The 19,936-nt window shown below is 42.6% G+C and overlaps 1 protein-coding gene across 2 annotated transcripts in view; it reads right to left on the minus strand.

Moving 5' to 3' along the window:
- AIFM2 (apoptosis inducing factor mitochondria associated 2) overlaps positions 1–19,936 on the minus strand; it is a 31,925-nt gene that overhangs the window by 10,684 nt on the left and 1,305 nt on the right. Inside the window, exons 2-7 of one of the 2 annotated variants that reach the window (XM_054034408.1) lie at positions 19,458–19,676; positions 16,831–16,946; positions 14,377–14,496; positions 7,940–8,026; positions 7,344–7,452; positions 131–283 (exon numbers count right to left, since the gene is read on the minus strand). In XM_054034408.1, the coding sequence (XP_053890383.1) occupies positions 131–283; positions 7,344–7,452; positions 7,940–8,026; positions 14,377–14,496; positions 16,831–16,946; positions 19,458–19,632 (760 nt within the window). In that variant the 5' untranslated portion in view covers positions 19,633–19,676. Of the gene's footprint in view, positions 1–130; positions 284–7,343; positions 7,453–7,939; positions 8,033–14,376; positions 14,497–16,830; positions 16,947–19,457; positions 19,677–19,936 lie in introns of both variants that reach the window. The other variant, XM_054034407.1, reaches the window with a different exon arrangement.

A 19,936-nucleotide genomic window follows, 5' to 3' on the forward strand; every position in this document is an offset into this window, starting at 1 on the left:
CTATACCAAGTTAAATTTCAATACCACTTGCATACGGTCTCTAAAATATGGAATGGAGATCAAGTTTAAAACATTTTATTACCTGTGCTGAAGAATCTTAGCCCCACCCTGTCCTATGGTTTTAACTTACCAAATGCACTGCTGTATGCTGATGAATTGATCTTTATACCAGTGCAGAGAATCACCATGTCAGCAGCAACCGCTGTGCCCTTTTCTGTCTTGACTGCCATATTCTCTTGGAATCGGTTTAAAGTCAGCATATGCAGGTTGCTGACTCTGTCACCTGTCATAAGAAGCAGCATATAGGTCTTTGTGATAATCAGCAGGGATGCTGCTACCCCTCTAAACCAGCGACTCAACCTTTTACTTCTTTCAGGAATCTGATTTGTCTTGTGTATCCCCAAGTTTCACCTCACTTAAAAATTACTTGCTTACAAAATCAGACATAAAAATACAAAAGTGTCACAGCACACTATGACTGAAAAACTGCTTACTGTCTCATTTTTACCATATAATTATAAATCAATTGGAATATAAATATTGTACTTACATTTCAGTGTATAGTATATAGAGCAGAATAAACAAGTCATTGTCTGCATGAAATTTTAGTTTGTACTGACTTAGCTAGTGCTTTTCACGTAGCTTGTTGTAAAACCAGGCAAATATCTAGATAAGTTGATGTACTCCTTGGAAGGCCTCTGCGTACCCCAGGGGTATGCGTACCCCTGGTTGAGAACCACTGCTCTACGCAGCGTAAGCTGCTTCCTTGGGCACCAAAGCCTAAGGAGTCCAAAGTGTGCCATTTTTAACAAAAATACTTTTATAAAGATTGTACATTTAGAACACATTACAATATCTGTTCTACGCAAGGCATACTAAAATATCTCCCAAAGTTTCTTTTCAGAGAATCATATTTAGTTTCCTCCATTTGTTCCTTTCCTGGAGTTTATCGCGTTTTCATCCTGAATTCCCACTGTCCCTTTTATCTTCTGTGAAATGCCTCCACATCCAATGGCAAAGCCTCTGGTCTCTGCAGATAGTCCAGTCACTTTTCCATTACCCAGAAAAGCCTGATCCTGTAGCACGCGGATCCTGTACCTCTTGGGTGATGCTGAGTGCCCTTCCTTTCCATTGAAGTCAAAGAAAGCTGCCAATGCTCCGCAACTTTGAAAATCACTTTGGTGTTGAAATGTGAATTTCAGAACCTAACTTTAGGACCTAACATTTTAAAACGTTGGCCAATATATACGATTATAGGCAGAACTGGTAAGCCTGACACTGTTTTAAGACCCTCTTTTCAATTGCTTATATATAGCTTTGCCAAACTATTAGGCTGAAATTTTCCATACCGGGTGCCTCCATCACACTGATTTTTTTTTTCCCCCCTCCCCAAAGCTTCAGCTAAAATTGTTCATACAATTTCAGAAGATAAGACTCGGGGGTTGGGGGGGGGGGACATTGTTTTGTCAGTGTTAAAAACAAAATCATCATTCTGTTTTGTTGAGACACTCTAGACCCTCCATGCTTTGGAGCAAAGACTTGAAATTAGCCAGGAGGGCTGGCTTTTTGTCAGAGACATGCCTTTTGCCATTCCTGTGACCAGCCATCAAAATGTATCCAGCTTATAAACCTCTGAAAAACTCAGTTTGCATATACTCAGTAGAGCCGTAAGAGTGTGTCAGCTAAATTCTCTTATGCATCTGCTCTGGGCATGCTCCATTCCAAACCTTTAGGGGCTGAGCAGGACTCTCCTGTAATTGCTCCTCCCAGCAGTCATGGGATACTTTGGTGCCAGACGGAAACTGAGAAAGGAGACTGTCCCTCCTGTGCTCTCAATTCTTCTGCTAGAGCCCAGGCAGAAAGGAAAAGGAGGAGGAAGCAGCTGATTTGAATGCAGAGAGATGAGAAATGGCGAAGGCATGCATGGCTCACAGGACCAGCTCTGCCAATGCAAAAATGGTTCTCTCCTGCACTACCTGTGGCAACAACTCCTTTTTCCAACATAAGATCTCTCCAGTATTTTGGAGGGGTTTATCCCCACCTTAGCTGCTTCTCACCCCCAAGACTGTAGGCTGAGGCACATGCACTTCATCTCTACATTTTGTTTCTTGTTTTGTTTTTTAATGTCAGGGTTGGAAGGGACCTCAGGAGGTCATCTAGTCCAACCCCCTGCTCAAATCAGGGCCAATCCCCAACTAAATCATCCCAGCCAGGGCTTTGTCAAGCCTGACTTTAAAAACCTCTAAGGAAGGAGATTCCACCACCTCCCTAGGTAACCCATGCCAGTGCTTCACCACCCTCCTAGTGAAAAAGTTTTTCCTAATATCCAACCTAAACCTCCCCCACTGCTCCTTGTTCTGTCATCTGGTACCACTGAGAACAGCCGAGCTCCATTGTCTTTGGAACCCCCTTTCAGGTAGTTGAAAGCAGCTATCAAATCCCCCCTCATTCTTCTCTTCTGCAGAGTAAATAATCCCATCGAGTTAGTGCACTAAAACAGGGGTAGGCAACCTGCAGCACACGAGCTGATTTTCCGTGGCACTCACACTGCCCGGGTCCTGGCCACCGGTCTGGGGGCTCTGCATTTTAATTTAATTTTAAACATTTTAAAAACCTTATTTAGTTTACATACAACAATAGTTTAGTTATATATTATAGACTTATAGAAAGAGACCTTCTAAAAACGTTAAAATGTATTACTGGCACGTGAAACCTTAAATCAGAGTGAATAAATCAAGACTCAGCACACCACTTCTGAAAGGCTGCCAACCCCTGCACTAAAAAAATATTAGTGTAGCCAGGTTAGTGAGAGTCCTGGCGAACAGCAGGATGGGATAGGCACGCTGACTACATGCCCAGGGGGTTCAGGTGGATTTGTACTTGGCACAGCCTATGCTGCTGCTCACTGCTACCCATGCTACTGCAGCTACACTGCTACATGTAGAGGGCTAGCTCAGAGATAGCTAGTACAACTATGTTTAAGCAAGCAAGAAATCACACCCTCAGCTCCAAGTGTAAACACACCCTACAAGTGCTTTTTGTAAAATAGAAGGTGTGGAGGGATACATGGTATGTAGCAGCATATTATGTAGAAATAAAACCTTTGGGTTAGAGAATAGCATGTCACATCTACTTCACAACATATAACATTTGCATGGTTGGATCACTGTGGGGGTGACCCAAGAAATCACAGAGTCTCAAAATTTGGTCCCAGCCATTCAGATTTAGTTCCTTATTCATTTGAATATTATATTAATATTAATTTTCTTTATAAAGGAAAGTGCCAGGGAGATGCTGAGGTGGCACAAGTGGAAATAGGACGTGGGGTGAGAGGGCGGGGCTGATGTGGCACAAGCAGGAACAAGGTTTAGGGTGAGAGGGAGGCACTGAGTTGGTCTGGCAGAGTGAGCTCAGTTGAGATGGAGACACTGAAATGATAGGGCTGGAGCTCAGAAAGAGGTGCTAAGGCTGCAGAAGCTCAAGCAAGGACAGGGTGAGAGTTAATTGGCATAAGATGAGCTTAGGCTCAGGCTTCAGTGGGATTCTGCCTGTTCCTAGAGAAGGGCAACAAAGGTGTGACAAGATTATGGCGATCAACAGATGGCTCAGGCAGTGGTGCTATAAGGAGGGCTTTGGGATGTATGGCCACTGGGACACATTCATGGACAGAGGACTGTTCTCTCGGGATGGATTTCACCCAAGTAAGGAGGGAAACAGACTTCTAGGATGGAGGCTGGCACAACTGATTAAGAGAGCTTTAAACTAGGAATTTGGGGGAGATGGTTGGGAGATGTCCAGGTAATCTCCACGCCGGAATTTAACGTTGAGAGGGAAGAAAACGAAGTAAGAAAGGATACAGACGTGGGTATGAGAATGGACATAAGGAGAAAGGGTAGTGTAGATACCAGTCTAATAGGTGATACTGGTGGTAGAATGTCTGTGCCTAATCGGGTAAAGAATGTCAGTGAAGACAAACGGCAAAAATTATGATGCTCGTACACTAATGCAAGAAGCCTAGGTAACAAAATGGAAGAACTAGAGCTACTGGTGCAGGAAGTGAAACCAGATATTATAGGGATAACAGAAACGTGGTGGAATAGTAGTCATGACTGGAGTACTGAAGGGGATGTGCTGTTTAGGAAAGACAGAAATAAAGGCAAAGGTGGTGGAGTAGCATTGTATATCAATGATGAGGTAGACTGTAAAGAAATACGAACTGATGGAAATGGATAAGACAGAGTCTGTCTGGGCAAAAATCACATTGGGGAAGAAAGCTACTAGAGCCTCCCCTGAGATAGTGCTTGGGGTATGCTACAGACCACCGGGATCCGATCTGGATATGGATAGAGACCTCTTTAATGTTTTTAATGAAGTAAACACTAATGGGAATTGTATGATCATGGGAGACTTTAAACTTCCCAGATATAGACTGGAGGGCAAGTGCTAATAATAATAATAGGGCTCAGAATTTCCTGGATGCAATAGCTGATGGATTACTTCACCAAGTAGTTGCTGAACCAACAAGAGAGGATGCCATTTTAGATTTGGTTTTGGTGAGTACTGAGGACCTCATAGAAGAAATGGTTGTAGGGGACAACCTTGGTTCAAGAGATCATGAGCAAATTCAGTTCAAACTAGATGGAAGGATAAACAAAAATAGATCTGTGACTAGGGTTTTTTATTTCAAAAGGGCTAACTTTAAAGAATTAAGGAAATTAGTTAGGGAAGTGGATTGGACTGAAGAACTCGTGGATCTAAAGGCGGAGGAGGCCTGGAATTAATTAACGTCAAAGTTGCAGAAACTATCAGAAGTTTGCATCCCAAGAAAGGAGAAAAAATTCATAGGCAGGAGTTGTAGACCAAGCTAGATGAGCAAGCATCTCAGAGATGATTAAGAAAAAGCAGAAAGCCTACAAGGAGTGGAAGATGGGGGGGATTAGCAAGGAAAGCTACCTTGAGGTCAGAACATGTAGAGATAAAGTGAGAAAGGCCAAAAGCCATGCAGAATTGGACCTTGCAGAGGGAATTAAAACCAATAGTAAAAGGTTCTATAGCCATATAAATAAGAAGAAAACAAAGAAAGAAGAAGAAGTGGGATCGCTAAACACTGAGGATGGAGTGGAGGTTAAGGATAACCTAGGCATGGCCCAATATCTAAACAAATACGTAGCCTCAGTCTTTAATGAGGAGCTTAGGGATAATGGTAGGATAACAAATGGGAATGAGGATATGGAGGTAAATATTACCACATCCAAGGTAGAAGCCAAATTCGAACAGCTTAATGGAACTAAATCGGGGGGCCCAGATAATCTTCATCCAAGAATATTAAAAGGAACTGGCACATGAAATTGCAAGCCCATTAACAAGAATTTTTAATGAATCTGTAAACTCAGGTGTTGTACCGTATGACTGAAGAATTGCTAACATAGTTCCTATTTTTAAGAAAGGAAAAAATAGTGATCCGGGTAGCTATAGGCCTGTTAGTTTGACATCTGTAGTATGCAAGGTCTTGGAAAAAATTTTAAAGGAGAAAGTAGTTAAGGACATTGAGGTCAATGGTAATTGGAACAAAATACAACATGGTTTTACAAAAGGTAGATCGTGCCAAACCAACCTAATCTCCTCCTTTGAGAAGGTAACAGATTTTTTAGACAAAGGAAACGTAGTGGATCTAATTTACCTCGATTTCAGTAAGGCATTCGATACGGTTCCACATGGGGAATAATTAGCTAAATTGGAAAAGATGGGGATCAATATGAAAATTGAAAGGTGGATAAGGAACTGGTTAGAGGGGAGACTACGACGGGTCATACTGAAAGGTGAACTGTCAGGCTGGAAGGAGATTACTAGTGGAGTTCCTCAGGGATCGATTTTGGGACCAAATCTTGTTTAATCTTTTTATTACTGACCTTGGCACAAAAAGTGGGAATGTGCTAACAAAGTTTGCGGATGACACAAAGCTGGGAGGTATTGTTAATACAGAGAAGGACCGGGATATCATACAGGAAGATCTGTATGACCTTGTAAACTGGAGTAATAGTAATAGGATAAAATTTAATAGTGAAAAGTGCAAGGTCATGCATTTAGGGATTAATAACAAGAATTTTTGTTATAAATTGGGGACGCATCAGTTGGCATTAACAGAGGAGGAGAAGGACCTCGGCATATTGGTTGATCACAGGATGACTATGCGCCGCCAATGTGATATGGCCGTTACAAAAGCTAATGCGGTCTTGGGATGCATCAGGCGAGGTATTTCCAGTAAAGATAAGGAGGCGTTAGTACCATTATACTGTACAAGGCACTGGTGAGACCTCATCTGGAATATTGTGTGCAGTTCTGGTCTCCCATGTTTAAGAAGGATGAATTCAAACTGGAACAGGTACAGAGAAGGGCTACTAGGATGATCCGAAGAATGGATCTCCTGTCTTATGAAAGGAGACTCAAAGAGCTTGGCTTGTTTAGCCTAACCAAAAGAAGGCTGAGGGGAGATATGAATGCTCTTTATAAATATATCAGAAGGATAAATATCAGGGAGGGAGAGGAATTATTTAAGCTCAGTACCAATGTGGACATAAGAACAAGTGGATATAAACTGGACATTAGGAAGTTTAGACTTGAAATTAGATGAAGGTTTCTAACCATTAGAGGAGTAAAGTTCTGGAACAGCCTTCCAAGGGGAGTAGTGGGGTCAAGACTAAGCTTGATAAATTTATGGAGGGGATGGGATGATGGGATAGCCTAATTTTGGCAATTAATTGATCTTTGATTATTAGCGGGAAATATGCCCAATGGCCTGTGATGAGATGTTAGATGGGGTGGGATCTAAGTTACTACAGAGAATTCTTTCCTGGGTGCTGGCTGGTGAGTCTTGCCCACATGCTGAGGGTTTAGCTGATCACCATATTTGGGGTCGAGAAGGAATTTTCCTCCAGGGCAGATTGGCAGAGGCCCTGGAGGTTTTTCGCCTTCCTCTGCAGCGTGGGGCATGGGTCACTTGCTGGAGGATTCTCTGCACCTTGAGGTCTTTAAACCACAATTTGAGGACTTCAATAACTCAGATATAGGGTAGGGATTTGTTACAGGAGTGAGTGGGTGAAATTCTGTGGCCTGCGTTGTGCAGGAGGTCAGACTAGATGATCATAATGGTCCCTTCTGACCTTAAAGTCTATGAATCTATGAGAGCCCTGTTCAGTCTTCCTCACCAAAAACAAGCATCAGAGACAACGGTTCCTTACAGGAGAAGGAGTTAGAGATGGGGGAGTAGGAGAGGAAGCTTTGAGGATTTTTAGAGACTCAATCTGAGTTAGAGAAATATTAAATGAAATTGGTTAAGAACATACTTAACAAGAGACGCACTTCTTTCTGGAGAAGAATCTCCTTCACCATCTGCCGGACACTTGGTAGAAGCTCCACATCAGCCAGTGCAATTTTTGAATGAATGAGGGTGACCTGCGGACAAATGCAAAATAACTACAGCCAACTGGGGAAAAACAAATAAGAAAACAAAAACAAATCAGAGTCAGCCAGGAACAAATACTATTTAAACAGGATTGCATCTGTCTGCTGTCCCAGCAAGTAGGCAAAAGCAATAGCCAAGGCTTAGGCTTCTGGCTTTCAGCATGCATTTCTTGGCAAGAAAGGCAGAGTAGGGTGGATGGGTGAGTGGAGGATCTCGGGAAGAACACTAAGCTATTCTGCTTCCAGCCAACCCCAGCACCAGGACGCACTGCAGGAATGCTGGCTGCGAGGGCGCTCACAGTTGCTCCACTTCCAACCTTGATGAATATGAGGCTCTATGGAAAATGGTTGTGAGGGAGTTTAGCTACGGCAATCCCAAACTGCTCTAGCAGGGGCATTGTGGAAGAACACATTTAAGTCACCAGATGAAGGAAGCAGCTGGTGGAGCATTAATTATTGTGCAAGTTGTTTCTTGTACCTCTTTGGCTGGATATTCTGTTTTGATCTCTGCAGCCATCTCCACTCCAGCAGCACCACCGCCTATTATCACGATACGTGGAGATTTCTGGAGCTTGCAAAAACAAAAAACAAACAAAATCATATCTCCTTGTTGCATTATTTCATACATAAAGTAACCTAGAATGAGGCATTCAGCCAGAACACTCATTCTGGCAGCACCAGCCGTGCACCTTCCCAACACGTAGGAAGACCTTCTTATTAAAGTGGTGTCCACACAGAAATTATCAATAGAACACCCTTTATCTTCTACCCTCTGGAACGAGAGGTGGAGTTGTCCCACCAAAAGCACCTTCTAAATCCCATCCTAACCTTGAAACACCCTTGGCAGTTTTGGCCCTCAAAAAAAAAAAAAAAAAAATCTTGTATTTCAACAGGAAGCATTGATTAGGATACCTGAGTCCTAGGGAAGGGCTGGCAACCATCAAATGCAACTTGTTTACCAGATTTCAGGTGAATTTTTACTATAACAATAAGCCACTCCAAGATGGTCATTCGTAGGGCAGCACTGCAGCCTGTTATGAGGCATGAGACGATGTGCCTTCATCTAACTAAGAAGTGCACCGATCACCTATTAATGCACAGTTTTACTACCATCAGAATGCAAGGCCCATTCATTTAGATCTAAAAAGAAAAATAAGTTTGGGGGCAGGGAGAAGGAGGAGTGCAGGAGCGTTGTGCAATATGTTTTTCCACTATGAAAAATAGTACTTGGAGGATGATCAATTAATAGTCAAAAGGGAAATGGCTGCTATGGGATCCGGTGGGTCTAGCATTTTACATGTCCTGCTTTAAAAATCATCGCACCTTTTTAATATAATGGGTAGAAGAATTTTCTTCTTTCAGGATGAGAACCCAACAGTGCAGCCTGGGCTGATGCCTGACTGTGATATCACCAAAGAGGTGTTTAGCAGTGTGGCTTGCCCATTAGGGTTGGAAGGCCTGGTGCCAACCAACTATGGTTAAGGGGTCCTGCTAAGGCAGGAGCGAGACCCTGATAGGGGAGTTTGGCAGTCAGAGCCTGAAAGCTGAGCTCCAGCTAAGTAAAGCCTGGGAGTAGTGACTCAATAGCTCTGAGGAGAGGGGGTGGATGGAAGAAGGATATACTGAACTGGCATAGGGCCTGGAAGGGCAGACGGTGTGTACAGTTCTTAAAGAGGTCCCTGAAGAGAAGGAAACAGGGAAGGTGCTGAAGCATGACCACTGGCCATGAGGGACTGTGCTGTTGGCAGCTGCCCTGTTACAAGGTCCAATGGTCTAATCTGCCCATAGCTTTGTATGGTCACCATCCCCACCCATAGCCTGTATTACAAGGAGGCCTATTTCACTACTGATACAGGCATCGGAGCCTCAACCCACAATTCTTCAGTTGTGGTATGCAGGATGCTACAGGAAATATTCCCTATTAGCCCTCATCCCTTGGTCCAGACTCCACTGTTGATTTAATCACCATGTAGAAAGCCTTGATTTAAACTGATTCTCCATTTGTACTTTTCTAAAGAAAACCGCTCTCTCAGTGATTGAGATTAAAACATGTTTTACTGGTTGATTTACAACTAAATAGAGCATTTACTCTAGATTTGATGTATTAACTATATACATTTAAGCAATTATAAAGCTTAATAATTTCAAATCCTTAATTGTACATTCAGTCTAACAGATGAGCACAAACAAGGTTATCTAGTAAATAAGCAATATCATTCACCATTTTGTGTCAAGGTGCAGTAGGATGGTAACTGGAATTTAATCCATCACGCAACAGCACAATGTTTATTAAATAAAGCCATCTTAAATGTTTTAGATACATAACTTGATCAAAACACATTTCACATTTACAACTAAATGATTTATTAAACAAAGGCATTAACTATATAGTGATGGAACTAAACAGATTTCAAGTCAGCCTGGAAAAAATTTCAAATATGCTTAAGTGAAAGTTCCTTACTGCTTAAGTCTTTTGAAAATGAGACAGTTACTTAGGCTGTCCTTCAAACTTTTGCAATAAGTAGCTCTCAACGTCTTCCTCATTTTTGTTCACAGACCGGAAGAGACAAGTATTCCTGCTTTTTCAACTCCCAATTTCTCAACTTTAAATGAATTAGTCCAAATTCAGAAAATATCCTCTGTGCCTGCAGAAGAGGCTACTGCTGTCAAGAGCTAGTTTTGCATATTCAGTTCTGGTTCCAGGTGCTTAGCTAGTGACTTTCAGTTCAGCTGCGACTTTTAAAAGATCAAACATATTGCTTGAATGGTTCACCTCCAGTCCTGAAATTTGTTCTGGTTGGATATGATTGATGGGTGATAAGATACCCATGTCATAGCACCATCTTCTTCTGCAGTTAGGCATCTACCCTGGTACTTTGGGTAGAGAATGTTGGCCTGAAAACAAGGTGGAGTAAGTGATTGATCCCATCCATCCCATTTCTTCACTGCTGGCAATCTAACTGTTGTTGGGTATTTCTTCAATGTCTCTTGAAATTCTTTACAGAAAGACTGCTGATACGGTTGATATTTAGAGTTTGTCCAAGGTTATCAAAAGAAGTTTCAGTATATTCAGCATATCCTCTACATTTCTCTTTAGTCCAATGTAGACTACTGTGGCTCCATCTATTTTGCCATGATTCTTCACAAGTTATCAGAATAGGCCAGTTCATAAGAAGTAGCTCAAAACAGCCAACCACTGAATTCCATTGTACATTTTGGAGAATTAGTTTGGATCTTCCTGCTCTCTTCAGTGAAGCTGAAGCAAAGTGATTATGGGAAGTATTTTGCAATTTCAAAATTTTCCTTAATTCCTGGAGTTGTACTTTAGTCTTTGGTTAAAAGGTGCATCGAATGAGTACTGCACACGTTATAAGTTTCAGGGTCCCTTCATTATCTTCTAGATTTATTTTCATCTGTGTTACATTTGCAGTATTATCTGTGACAAAACTTTATACTTGACACTTGAATTTTTGTTCAGTTTGTTATTGTTTTTACTGCTACTTGTAAGTATTCTGCTGTATAGGCAGTGTCTAATTGTTTCTGTAAGTTTGACAACAGAAAATAAGGTTGTCTCAATCAAATATTACTGGACCATTGTATACACCGTTCCACCCATCAAGACTCAGATTAACAAGCTTCCTGTCAATTTTTTGCACACTGTTCAGTTTTCCTTCTCATACACTGTATCCAGAAGTTTTCTAGCAATGTCTGCTTGCTGGGTGGACAGTGACATGATTCAATCATTATGGACCAGGCTAATGACATGTTTGTTCTGAACTAGATGAAAAGGAGACTTGTTGCATAAGTGAACCAAGTAATCTTTTCACTTATATAGTCTTGCTGGAATTTGCTGGTCCTGATTACCATGGGTTTATTGGATGAAGAAAGTCTCTGGTACAAGAAACTGACTTTATGTTTAATTGCAGCACTGCTAGTGATACCAGCAGATGATGGAAATTCATAACCTCTTACTGTATATCTAAGCTAGGCCCTGAAACAAAATGGCAAAGTCAGTCACTGAGTATTACTTAATGCACAGCTTTAAAAAAACCTGAGATTCCCTCCTACTGCAGCTGTGTGTATCACTGTTTAAATGATGATTTAGTCTAAACCCAGTTTTATAGGGAAATTAAATAAAGGATTATCTGTCTATTTAAACCCTTAATCCTAGCAACATAAAACATCTTGAGTTTAAAGGTTTAAATTCATAAATGCCTAATAAAACTTTAAACAGGAATAGTTAAACTAGGATGTTGGATTATACTGAGCAATGAGAGATCATTTCAGAAGTCCAGCAGTAACAGTAAAATTGAAATTAATATATTCCCACAAAAAACTGGCATACCAATTAGATTTTGAATGCTAACATTTTGAAATACATAAGCAATCCATTCAAAAGGTAAGCTTATGACCATCTAAACTGTTTACTAGCATAGTAAGACATGGTGGACGGTCCATAAGATTGGGGCAAAAATAAAGTTTGCTAACCAATTGATCCACATTGATGTAGACATGCTAAACAAAGTCACGGTCTTCTGAAGAGCATTTTTCACGGTGTCTTGTTCTGACAATCAGGCCTTGCAGCTCTGTTTACATTTGGCACATGTTCCTTTTTACTCAGAGGTACAGGAATTTCTTGAAAATTTTCCCAGATAGGATCTCTTTATGATCCGCAACCATGGCAGGCCTTCCCTATTCTCCCCACCCCCACAGTTCTCAGGTGTTGAAATCAACACTAGAGACTGCACTCTGAAGAATGCTATCCCTTCCTCCCACCATCCTGTTTTGACACCAGGGTTGCTCCTTTCTGGTTGCACACTCTGCTCCTGCTCCCTTGTTATAGACTCCCCTTATGACATTCTAGGGTACACTCCAGACCAGTGAGGGGCTGTGTCACCCCTGCCCTGCAAACTTGGATGCCTCACAGTGCTCTGCTGCTGTAGCACTCCCACCTGAGCCACTCACAAACAGCCTTCTAGTATGCAGGTTACACCCCAAGTGTCTGTGTGTAGTTGCAGCCTGTCAGCCACACACCAGTCACACTCTGGCTTCCTCCAGCTGTGGTTCCCACTTCCAGAGTGACCCCAGCACAATCCCAGTCCTGGATTTTCCTCCAAAATGTATGTTCTGCCCTGTCTAGTGCTCTCCTGAACAGCCCAGATACTAGATCTGTTGCCCCCCTAAAGGGAACCATTTGCTACCATAAATGGTGTTACCCACACAATTCAGTTTAGACAACACTGGATTAGTTTAATTAAAAAATAAAACAAGTTTAACTACAATGAGATAAGTTTTAAATACAAGTATAAGGGATCAAACTCAAATGGTTATAAGGTAAAACACTTCCTAGTACTAAAACTTAAACTAGGCTTGATTCAAGGTGAAGTCCCTTACACATGTTCCCAGTAACATTGCTGACCAAATTCTCAGGCCTGGATCTGCTCCCAAAGGCTGTTCCTTTTGTTATCTGAAGTGAAAAAAAAGATTTATAGGAAAAGGTATCTTCGAGTGTTTTGCCCCTCACTTTGTAGTCCTGTCCCCCTCTAAAATGCATTTTCCTGAGGTTTACCCCTAGATAAAGTCCATTACTGCTGTGAGGCTGGAGTTATGGAGTCTTGTGGTGAAAGGTTTCATGTTTTCTAAGATGCAGATCTGTTTGTTCCTGCTTTACCCTTTCTTGCCATACAATGGCCACTTGACACGAGATTGCACATCAACTTTGACACCCATCTAGAGGCATCAGCTTGTCCTTTGTCTTTGAGAAACTGGTTTACCCAGACTTGTCTGATAAATACATTTCAAATCTAATTTCGATTTGTTACTACACACTTTTCATCATGATATTACCGAAGTTTAGTGAGTTAGTTCAGATGATACTCAGAAGGCATATTTTGTACAAAGGTTACTACAATAGTGTGTAGGGTGTGCATTCAGGGGTGTATTCTGCTACACCCCGGCCCCATCCCCACACAAACCAAAAAAATTTACAATCCAAGACTTCTGCTTCTGTAACCCAAATCTCTTTTGCACTCCAATATTTTATTTGTTTAGAGACAGAAGAAGGCAGTTGAGAAATTAATGGATTTATATCTGTCTGCATATATAAGCAAGGAGACTGGACAACGCCATTTACTTGAAGTGCCCAGAACCAACCAGAAGCAAGGGCTGGTAGTTGCTGGGCAGATCCATGTTTTCCATGAGCTGGAAAGTGTTGATGGCGGGTGGAGTCATACGTATTCCTAATTTGAGATCGGAGCTTATCAGCACTCAGGTAGGGAGACACTATAAATAAGAGTAGAAGATCACCCAGGTGGGCTCAACGGATGATCCTGATGAGATACACGATGGTGACTCCTGGAGAGAGTGAGTGAGGCTGGGTCCCAACACCTGTGATGACTTTACCAGTTTCTCACACCCATCAGCACAGCCACAGGGTCCCTCACAAGATCGATCCCTTAATACACTACATGGACCATTGTGCCATATTTATAAAGTTTGATCTCAAAAAGGTAGAATGTTTTTCCCCTAGTTCTCTCTAAAAAGCAGCTTTTAACTCAACTTTTGATGGAGGATCATGGATTCAGTATTTATTTAAAAGTTTTGAAATTAATACAAAATGTGTTAAGGTCTAAAATAATAATTAAAGTTTCATTTTTAAAAAGAAAAAAAAACTTCAATCTGATTTAAATAAAATGTATCCATTTTTCTAGCCCGCTCTCTGATCCAAGCACCACTGCATTATAACACCCCACTCACCCCTGAACTCCAAATTTGGATGTTGCCAGCACTCATTAGTTTCATCCTCCCTCATCTGGAGACCAATAAGAGCTCTCACCATAACTATAATTTCTTATATCTTTCTCAAAAGGGACAGAACCACCCATCACTTTTTCCACTGATGGTTTTCAATCTCACCTCCTTGACCATGTCTTCATAAGTCTGAATGGCAGTTTCCATGTCAACGATCTGGTTAAACTTCCCAGGGAAAGGCCCATCACTGCCTGTAGCAAGGATGAGGTGAGAGTAGAAAAGCTCCTACAAGGGGAGAGAGTGGGATCAGACATCACTTTGAGAAGTCCAAGATAAAGGATACCGAACACTGGAGTCGCTTTGCAGGTGGTGCTCCGACACCTCCCCCTGCCCTGGGGCTAAATAGCAACACTCAGTTCAAAAACAAACATCTTTTGCAGAACTAAATGATTCATATAATTGTTTACCTGTATTCAATCCGAAGATATTAATGGGGACTGGGTGAGTCTGAGTTTGTAATGGGATATCACAGCCTCTTTTCTAGGGGCAATCACTATGCAAAATGGGTATTGTGGCTTCAGTCCAAGTTGTGACAGACAAATATGTACATGACAAGTTACCAGCAGAGCTGGCCCTCTTACTGGCCATCTCTGCAGAGTCTAGACCAGGGGTAGGCAACCTATGGCAAGCGTGCAGAAGACGGCAAGCAAGCTGATTTTCAGTGGCACTCACACTGCCCGGGTCCTGGCCACTGGTCCGGGGGGCTCTGCGTTTTAATTTAATTTTAAATGAAGCTTCTTAAACATTTTAAAAACCTTATTTACTTTACATACAACAATAGTTTAGTTATATATTATAGACTTATAGAAAGACCTTCTAAAAACGTTAAAATGTATTACTAGCACACAAAACCTTAAATTAGAGTGAATAAATGAAGACTCGGCACACCACTTCTGAAAGGTTGCCGACCCCTGGTCTAGACACTGAATGGAAATGGTGCAGACACATGGAAATGGTGCAGACATATGGAAATGGTGCAGACATAGCTACTCTCTCCTTTTAAGGGTGGTCCCTCCAGAACAGGGTTAAAATGCTTTGGCAGGGCAGTTCTGGGAAGCTTACACTGCTGCTGTCCATACGTTTATCCTGTGATTGAAAGACTTCTGCGCTGTTAATTCAGCATTTCTTACCAGCAACAAGGAAGGGAACAGCTTGCCTGAGGGCCTGACAGGATTGAATGCTGCACCACAGATCCAAACTTACTGAATAGTTGCTGTGCTCCGCTTCCCAGCTCAACCCTACGCCCTGTCGCTTTGATAAGTAGGAAGCTGCCACATGAGGCGTGTTTTGGGAACAAAGGGATGCAGATGTCTCCCTGGTGAAACACTACAATTAAAGATGGGCAACTACTCTAACTCTTCTGTAATCATTGGCTTGGGCTTTAAAGTGAGTTTGCTTGGGTCATGCCCTGCCCTCTTTTATATGGTCACTTTGCACAACAAGGGAGTTATTTGCAGAGGCTCACATAAAGGGAGTTTTTAGCTTGAACATCTGAGTACTCATAGGCGCTGACTCCATGGATGCTCTGGGGCTGGAGCACCCATGGAAAAAAAAAAAAAAAAAAAAAAAAAACAGTGGGTGCTCAGCATCCACTGGCAGCCCCACAGGTCAGCACCTCCCCCCTGACCGCCACCTGCCACAGAACAGCTGTTGCGTGGCGTGTAGAAGGCGCTGGGGAAGAGGGGGAGCAGTGGGGGTGGAAAGAGGTGGGGGGGCATAACCACAAGGGGGCCGCAGCCCACCCACTTAGCATCCAACTAGGCCCACCCAAATCGGGGCCGGAGCCCGCCGAATCCAGAGGCTGTAACTCCTGACCCTGGCTTGGTGTCCGTCCACCTGGCTATGTTCCTCTCCTGCTGGCGCTGCGCGCTTCTGCCCCAGTCTCTGGCCCCAGGTGCATTGAGTGTGCCTAGTGGGGGCAGGTGGGAGCGGGGCTAGCGCTGGGGCCGAAGATCAGGGCAGCAGCACATAGTACCAGTAGGAGAGGGATGTGGTCAGGCGGCTGGACACCAAGCCGGGGTTGGGAGGGGTGGGCGGAGCTTGAGCTTGGGGGCTTGGAGGAAAAGGGGTGGAGCAGGGGTGAGGCCTGGGGCACAGCAGGGCTGGAAGAGGCAGGGTGGGGGCTTGGAGGAAAAGGGGTGGAGCAGGGGTGAGGCCTGGGGCACAGCAGGACAGGAAGATGCAGGGTGGGGGCTTGGAGGAAAAGGGGTGGAGTGGGGGTAGGGCCTGGGGCAGAGCAGGGTTTGAGCACATACCCCTGGCAACTTGGTAAGTCAGCACCTATGTGAATATCTGCACCACACATGGGTACATAGGCAAACCCCAATTATCCAGATGATACGTCTGAAATTCAAAAGAGTTGGAACTTCAACACCACTTGAATTTCAGGTGGTATTCCCTCAGCTAGTAGTTTGCAATCAGTCCAAAGAGATAAACCCTGTAAAGAAACAGTAAATCTGAACATGAGAGTGAGAAGAAAATCATCTGCTCACTGCTGCATTTGCAGAGTAAAATTATTCATTGGAAGTCATTTAGTCAGTCTGTCCCCAATGCACTCACCTCATCATCATTCAGCAAGACTTTCTGCCTCAGTAGGTCTATTCCAACCACCTTGGCTTGTCGGAAGCTCTCCTCAAAGGTCACAGAGTAAGAGATGAAGGTTTTCTTGGCAAATCCTGCAATGAAAGGAGGATAATGCCACCTATATACTGGTTAAGAAAAAAGGAAAGTAGGGGGACTAGAAACCCCATTTTCCACTATGTTTCCAGAAGTCCTATTCAAATGGCCCTCCTTTGGTTATAAGAATTTGCTTTCTTGTTACACAAAATAAAGGCCTGCTCCATGGCACTAGTGTCCTGACATCTATTCACTCTGCCACACAGTAGAACCCAGAAAGTTTTTGCTTCAGTTGACAAGAACTGAAAAAGGCAGGCATACAATTAAGGGTGTCTCTACACAGCGACATCCTGGAAAACTAATCAAATTAAGTAAAGTGTGAATTTTAAGTGGATTAGTTAAACTGCATTAAATCCCTGTGTGCAGGCTTTTATTAAAGTACCTTTAATTTAGTTTAATTCACTTTGAAAGTGAATTAAACTAAAAGGAATTAAGACCACTTTAATTCAGAGGGCTTATTTTCATGTACAGTGGTGCAATTGCACTGGTTCAGCTGTAACTCTGTACGTGAAGATGCCCCTGCTGACAGTAGAGCTTCTCCCATCAGCATAGTTAATCCACCTCCCTAAGAGACGGTAGCTACATTCACAGGAGAAGCTCTCCCATTGACATAATGCTGTCTATACAGGGAAGTTCAGTCGGTATAACTATGTTGCTCAGGTGTGGATTTTTCATCCATTTTATAATCGATATAGGTCTGTAGTGTAGACCTAGCCTCAATGACAATGTACACACAGAGGTTTACTGCTATTTAACTAATCCACTTCAAATTCATACCTTTACTTAATTTGCATTAGTTTTCCTGGAAGTCCTCATGTAGCCAAGCCAGAAATCTCATTTGGAATTAACTGACTGAGGGAAGAAGTGTTTCATAAGAAAACCACAACTCAAGCCAACAAGGCAAAGCCATCTTAACTTTGGGGATAGTTCAGCAATTTTCAGACTATGGTCCATGGACCTCTAGTAGAACCCTATACAGTGAACCACAGAATGAATATTGACACCAGACCACTGGAGGGTTATGGGGATGGAGGGGAGGTAGGCCCCTGAAAGTCTCTCTCAAGGTGTGCAGTCAGATTTAGAATGAAAGAGTTGGAGAACAACCATGCTATTCCTAGCAGGGTAATCATGGGCCACAACAGGAGCTATTTTTCCTTAAACTGTCTCAGCTGCAGAGTAATGTATTAGACAAAGACATTAGCTGTTGGGAGGCATACCATTTTAATGTAGATCTACATTTGGTCTCATGCTATTTGACAGCATTTCTTTTATGACTTTTTACATTAAGTCCAGGACCAGGATATGTACTGGAACACTGAGGCAGGCTGAGAGGAAGGGATTTGTGTTTTTTAAACTAACTGATCACTATTGAGAAGAGAAAGTCAGTACATTACCAGTCATATTTTACACCCAGGCAGCATGTCTTCAGTAGGGGGGTTGAACTGGCATAGCTACACCAGTATTGCCAGCCCCAAGCATTCTCTCACACTCACTCACACAAAGCTACACAAGTCAGCTGACACCCTACCCTACCCTGTCCTTCCTCCCCTCCTCCCGCCACCAAAAAAACAACTAAAGATGAATGGCTCTAAAATCATTTACTTTTTTTAAGAAGTTAAGCTGAAAGTTCTTATTTGCCTTCGGGATGTTGAGCTTTCAGTGTCACATTATCACGCCTCTCTCCAACCTTAAGGGCTAAAACTCAATGTAATTAAACTGAGATTCTCAAGTAATTCCATTACTTCTGGAGCTGGGGCTCTAAAGGAAAAAGCCTAATATTGCAAGGCCCTCAACAAAACCATGTCACTAAAACCCCAGTGCAGATGAGCCCTAAGATCCTGAGGAATCTCAGCAACAGGGCTCATGCCCCCGCTGTTAGAGTAACATTCTAAGTATCAAAGAGGCTTAAGATAGCAATTTAGAGTAGCAGTCATCTTTCACGGTCTTGTTTATGGTATCTTTAAATCTTCACAAATGCCTGTGCAAACTCACAGCTGGCATAACTTTACAAATTTGTCTTTGCAGATAACTATTAGTGGGAACAACTGCATTTGTGCTGTCACTGTGCAAGTGAATCACAAATCTGCAGCTCAGGTTTCTCAGAAAGCACTAGCGGTCTCAAGTTTTATCAGAATATAGAAATAACTTAGTTTAACCACAGCTAGAGATATTTTTCTCTTTTGGAATCTTACAAGAGTTTTTTAAACCTGCGCAGTTCATCTTTCAGAAAGAAGCTCCACATATCCCAGTAGAAAGAAGAACAGGAGTACTTGTGGCACCTTAGAGACTAACAAATTTATTAGAGCATAAGCATCCGAAGAAGTGGGCTGTAGTCCACGAAAGCTTATGCTCTAATAAATTTGTTAGTCTCTAAGGTGCCACAAGTACTCCTGTTCTTCTTTTTGCGGATACAGACTAACACGGCTGCTACTCTGAAACATATCCCAGTAGGGTAAACATATTTCAAGGACCAGAGATGGTCCACAGACTTTAGGAAAAAGCAAAGTTACCACTCTCTACAGAGGCCCGGAGAGCACCCACATTGTGGTGGAATGCATCTCTCATGTCCACAAGAACAAAAGGGATTCCCCAGGACTTCAGTTGTCTGGCAGCTTCGATTCCCCCGAAACCTCCTCCAATGATCACAACACGCACTGAGTCATCCACTGAGAGCTTGGATCCCATCCTAGATAGCAGAGTTGCTTCTTCGGGAAAAAACACCCACCACACTAAGAACAAGGGAAACAATAAGGGTGTCACAAAAGCTCCTTACCTGTGGAAAATAAGGACTTGATCCTGCAAAGGCTTAAATAGTCCTATTGAAATCACTGAGACAAATCATGTACTCAAAGTACTAACAATGAGTAAAACAGAAGCCAGAATATGTATGGTCTGACGATGAACTTTCAGAACAGTTTGAAACAGGCACTTGTACAGCTCAGCTTCTTACAGACTATCTCTTGCCCCCCAGATAGCTGACAGGACTGCA

This window comes from Malaclemys terrapin, chromosome 7 (genome assembly GCF_027887155.1).
Source record: "Malaclemys terrapin pileata isolate rMalTer1 chromosome 7, rMalTer1.hap1, whole genome shotgun sequence".
In the NCBI taxonomy this organism is placed as follows: Eukaryota; Metazoa; Chordata; order Testudines; family Emydidae; genus Malaclemys; species Malaclemys terrapin.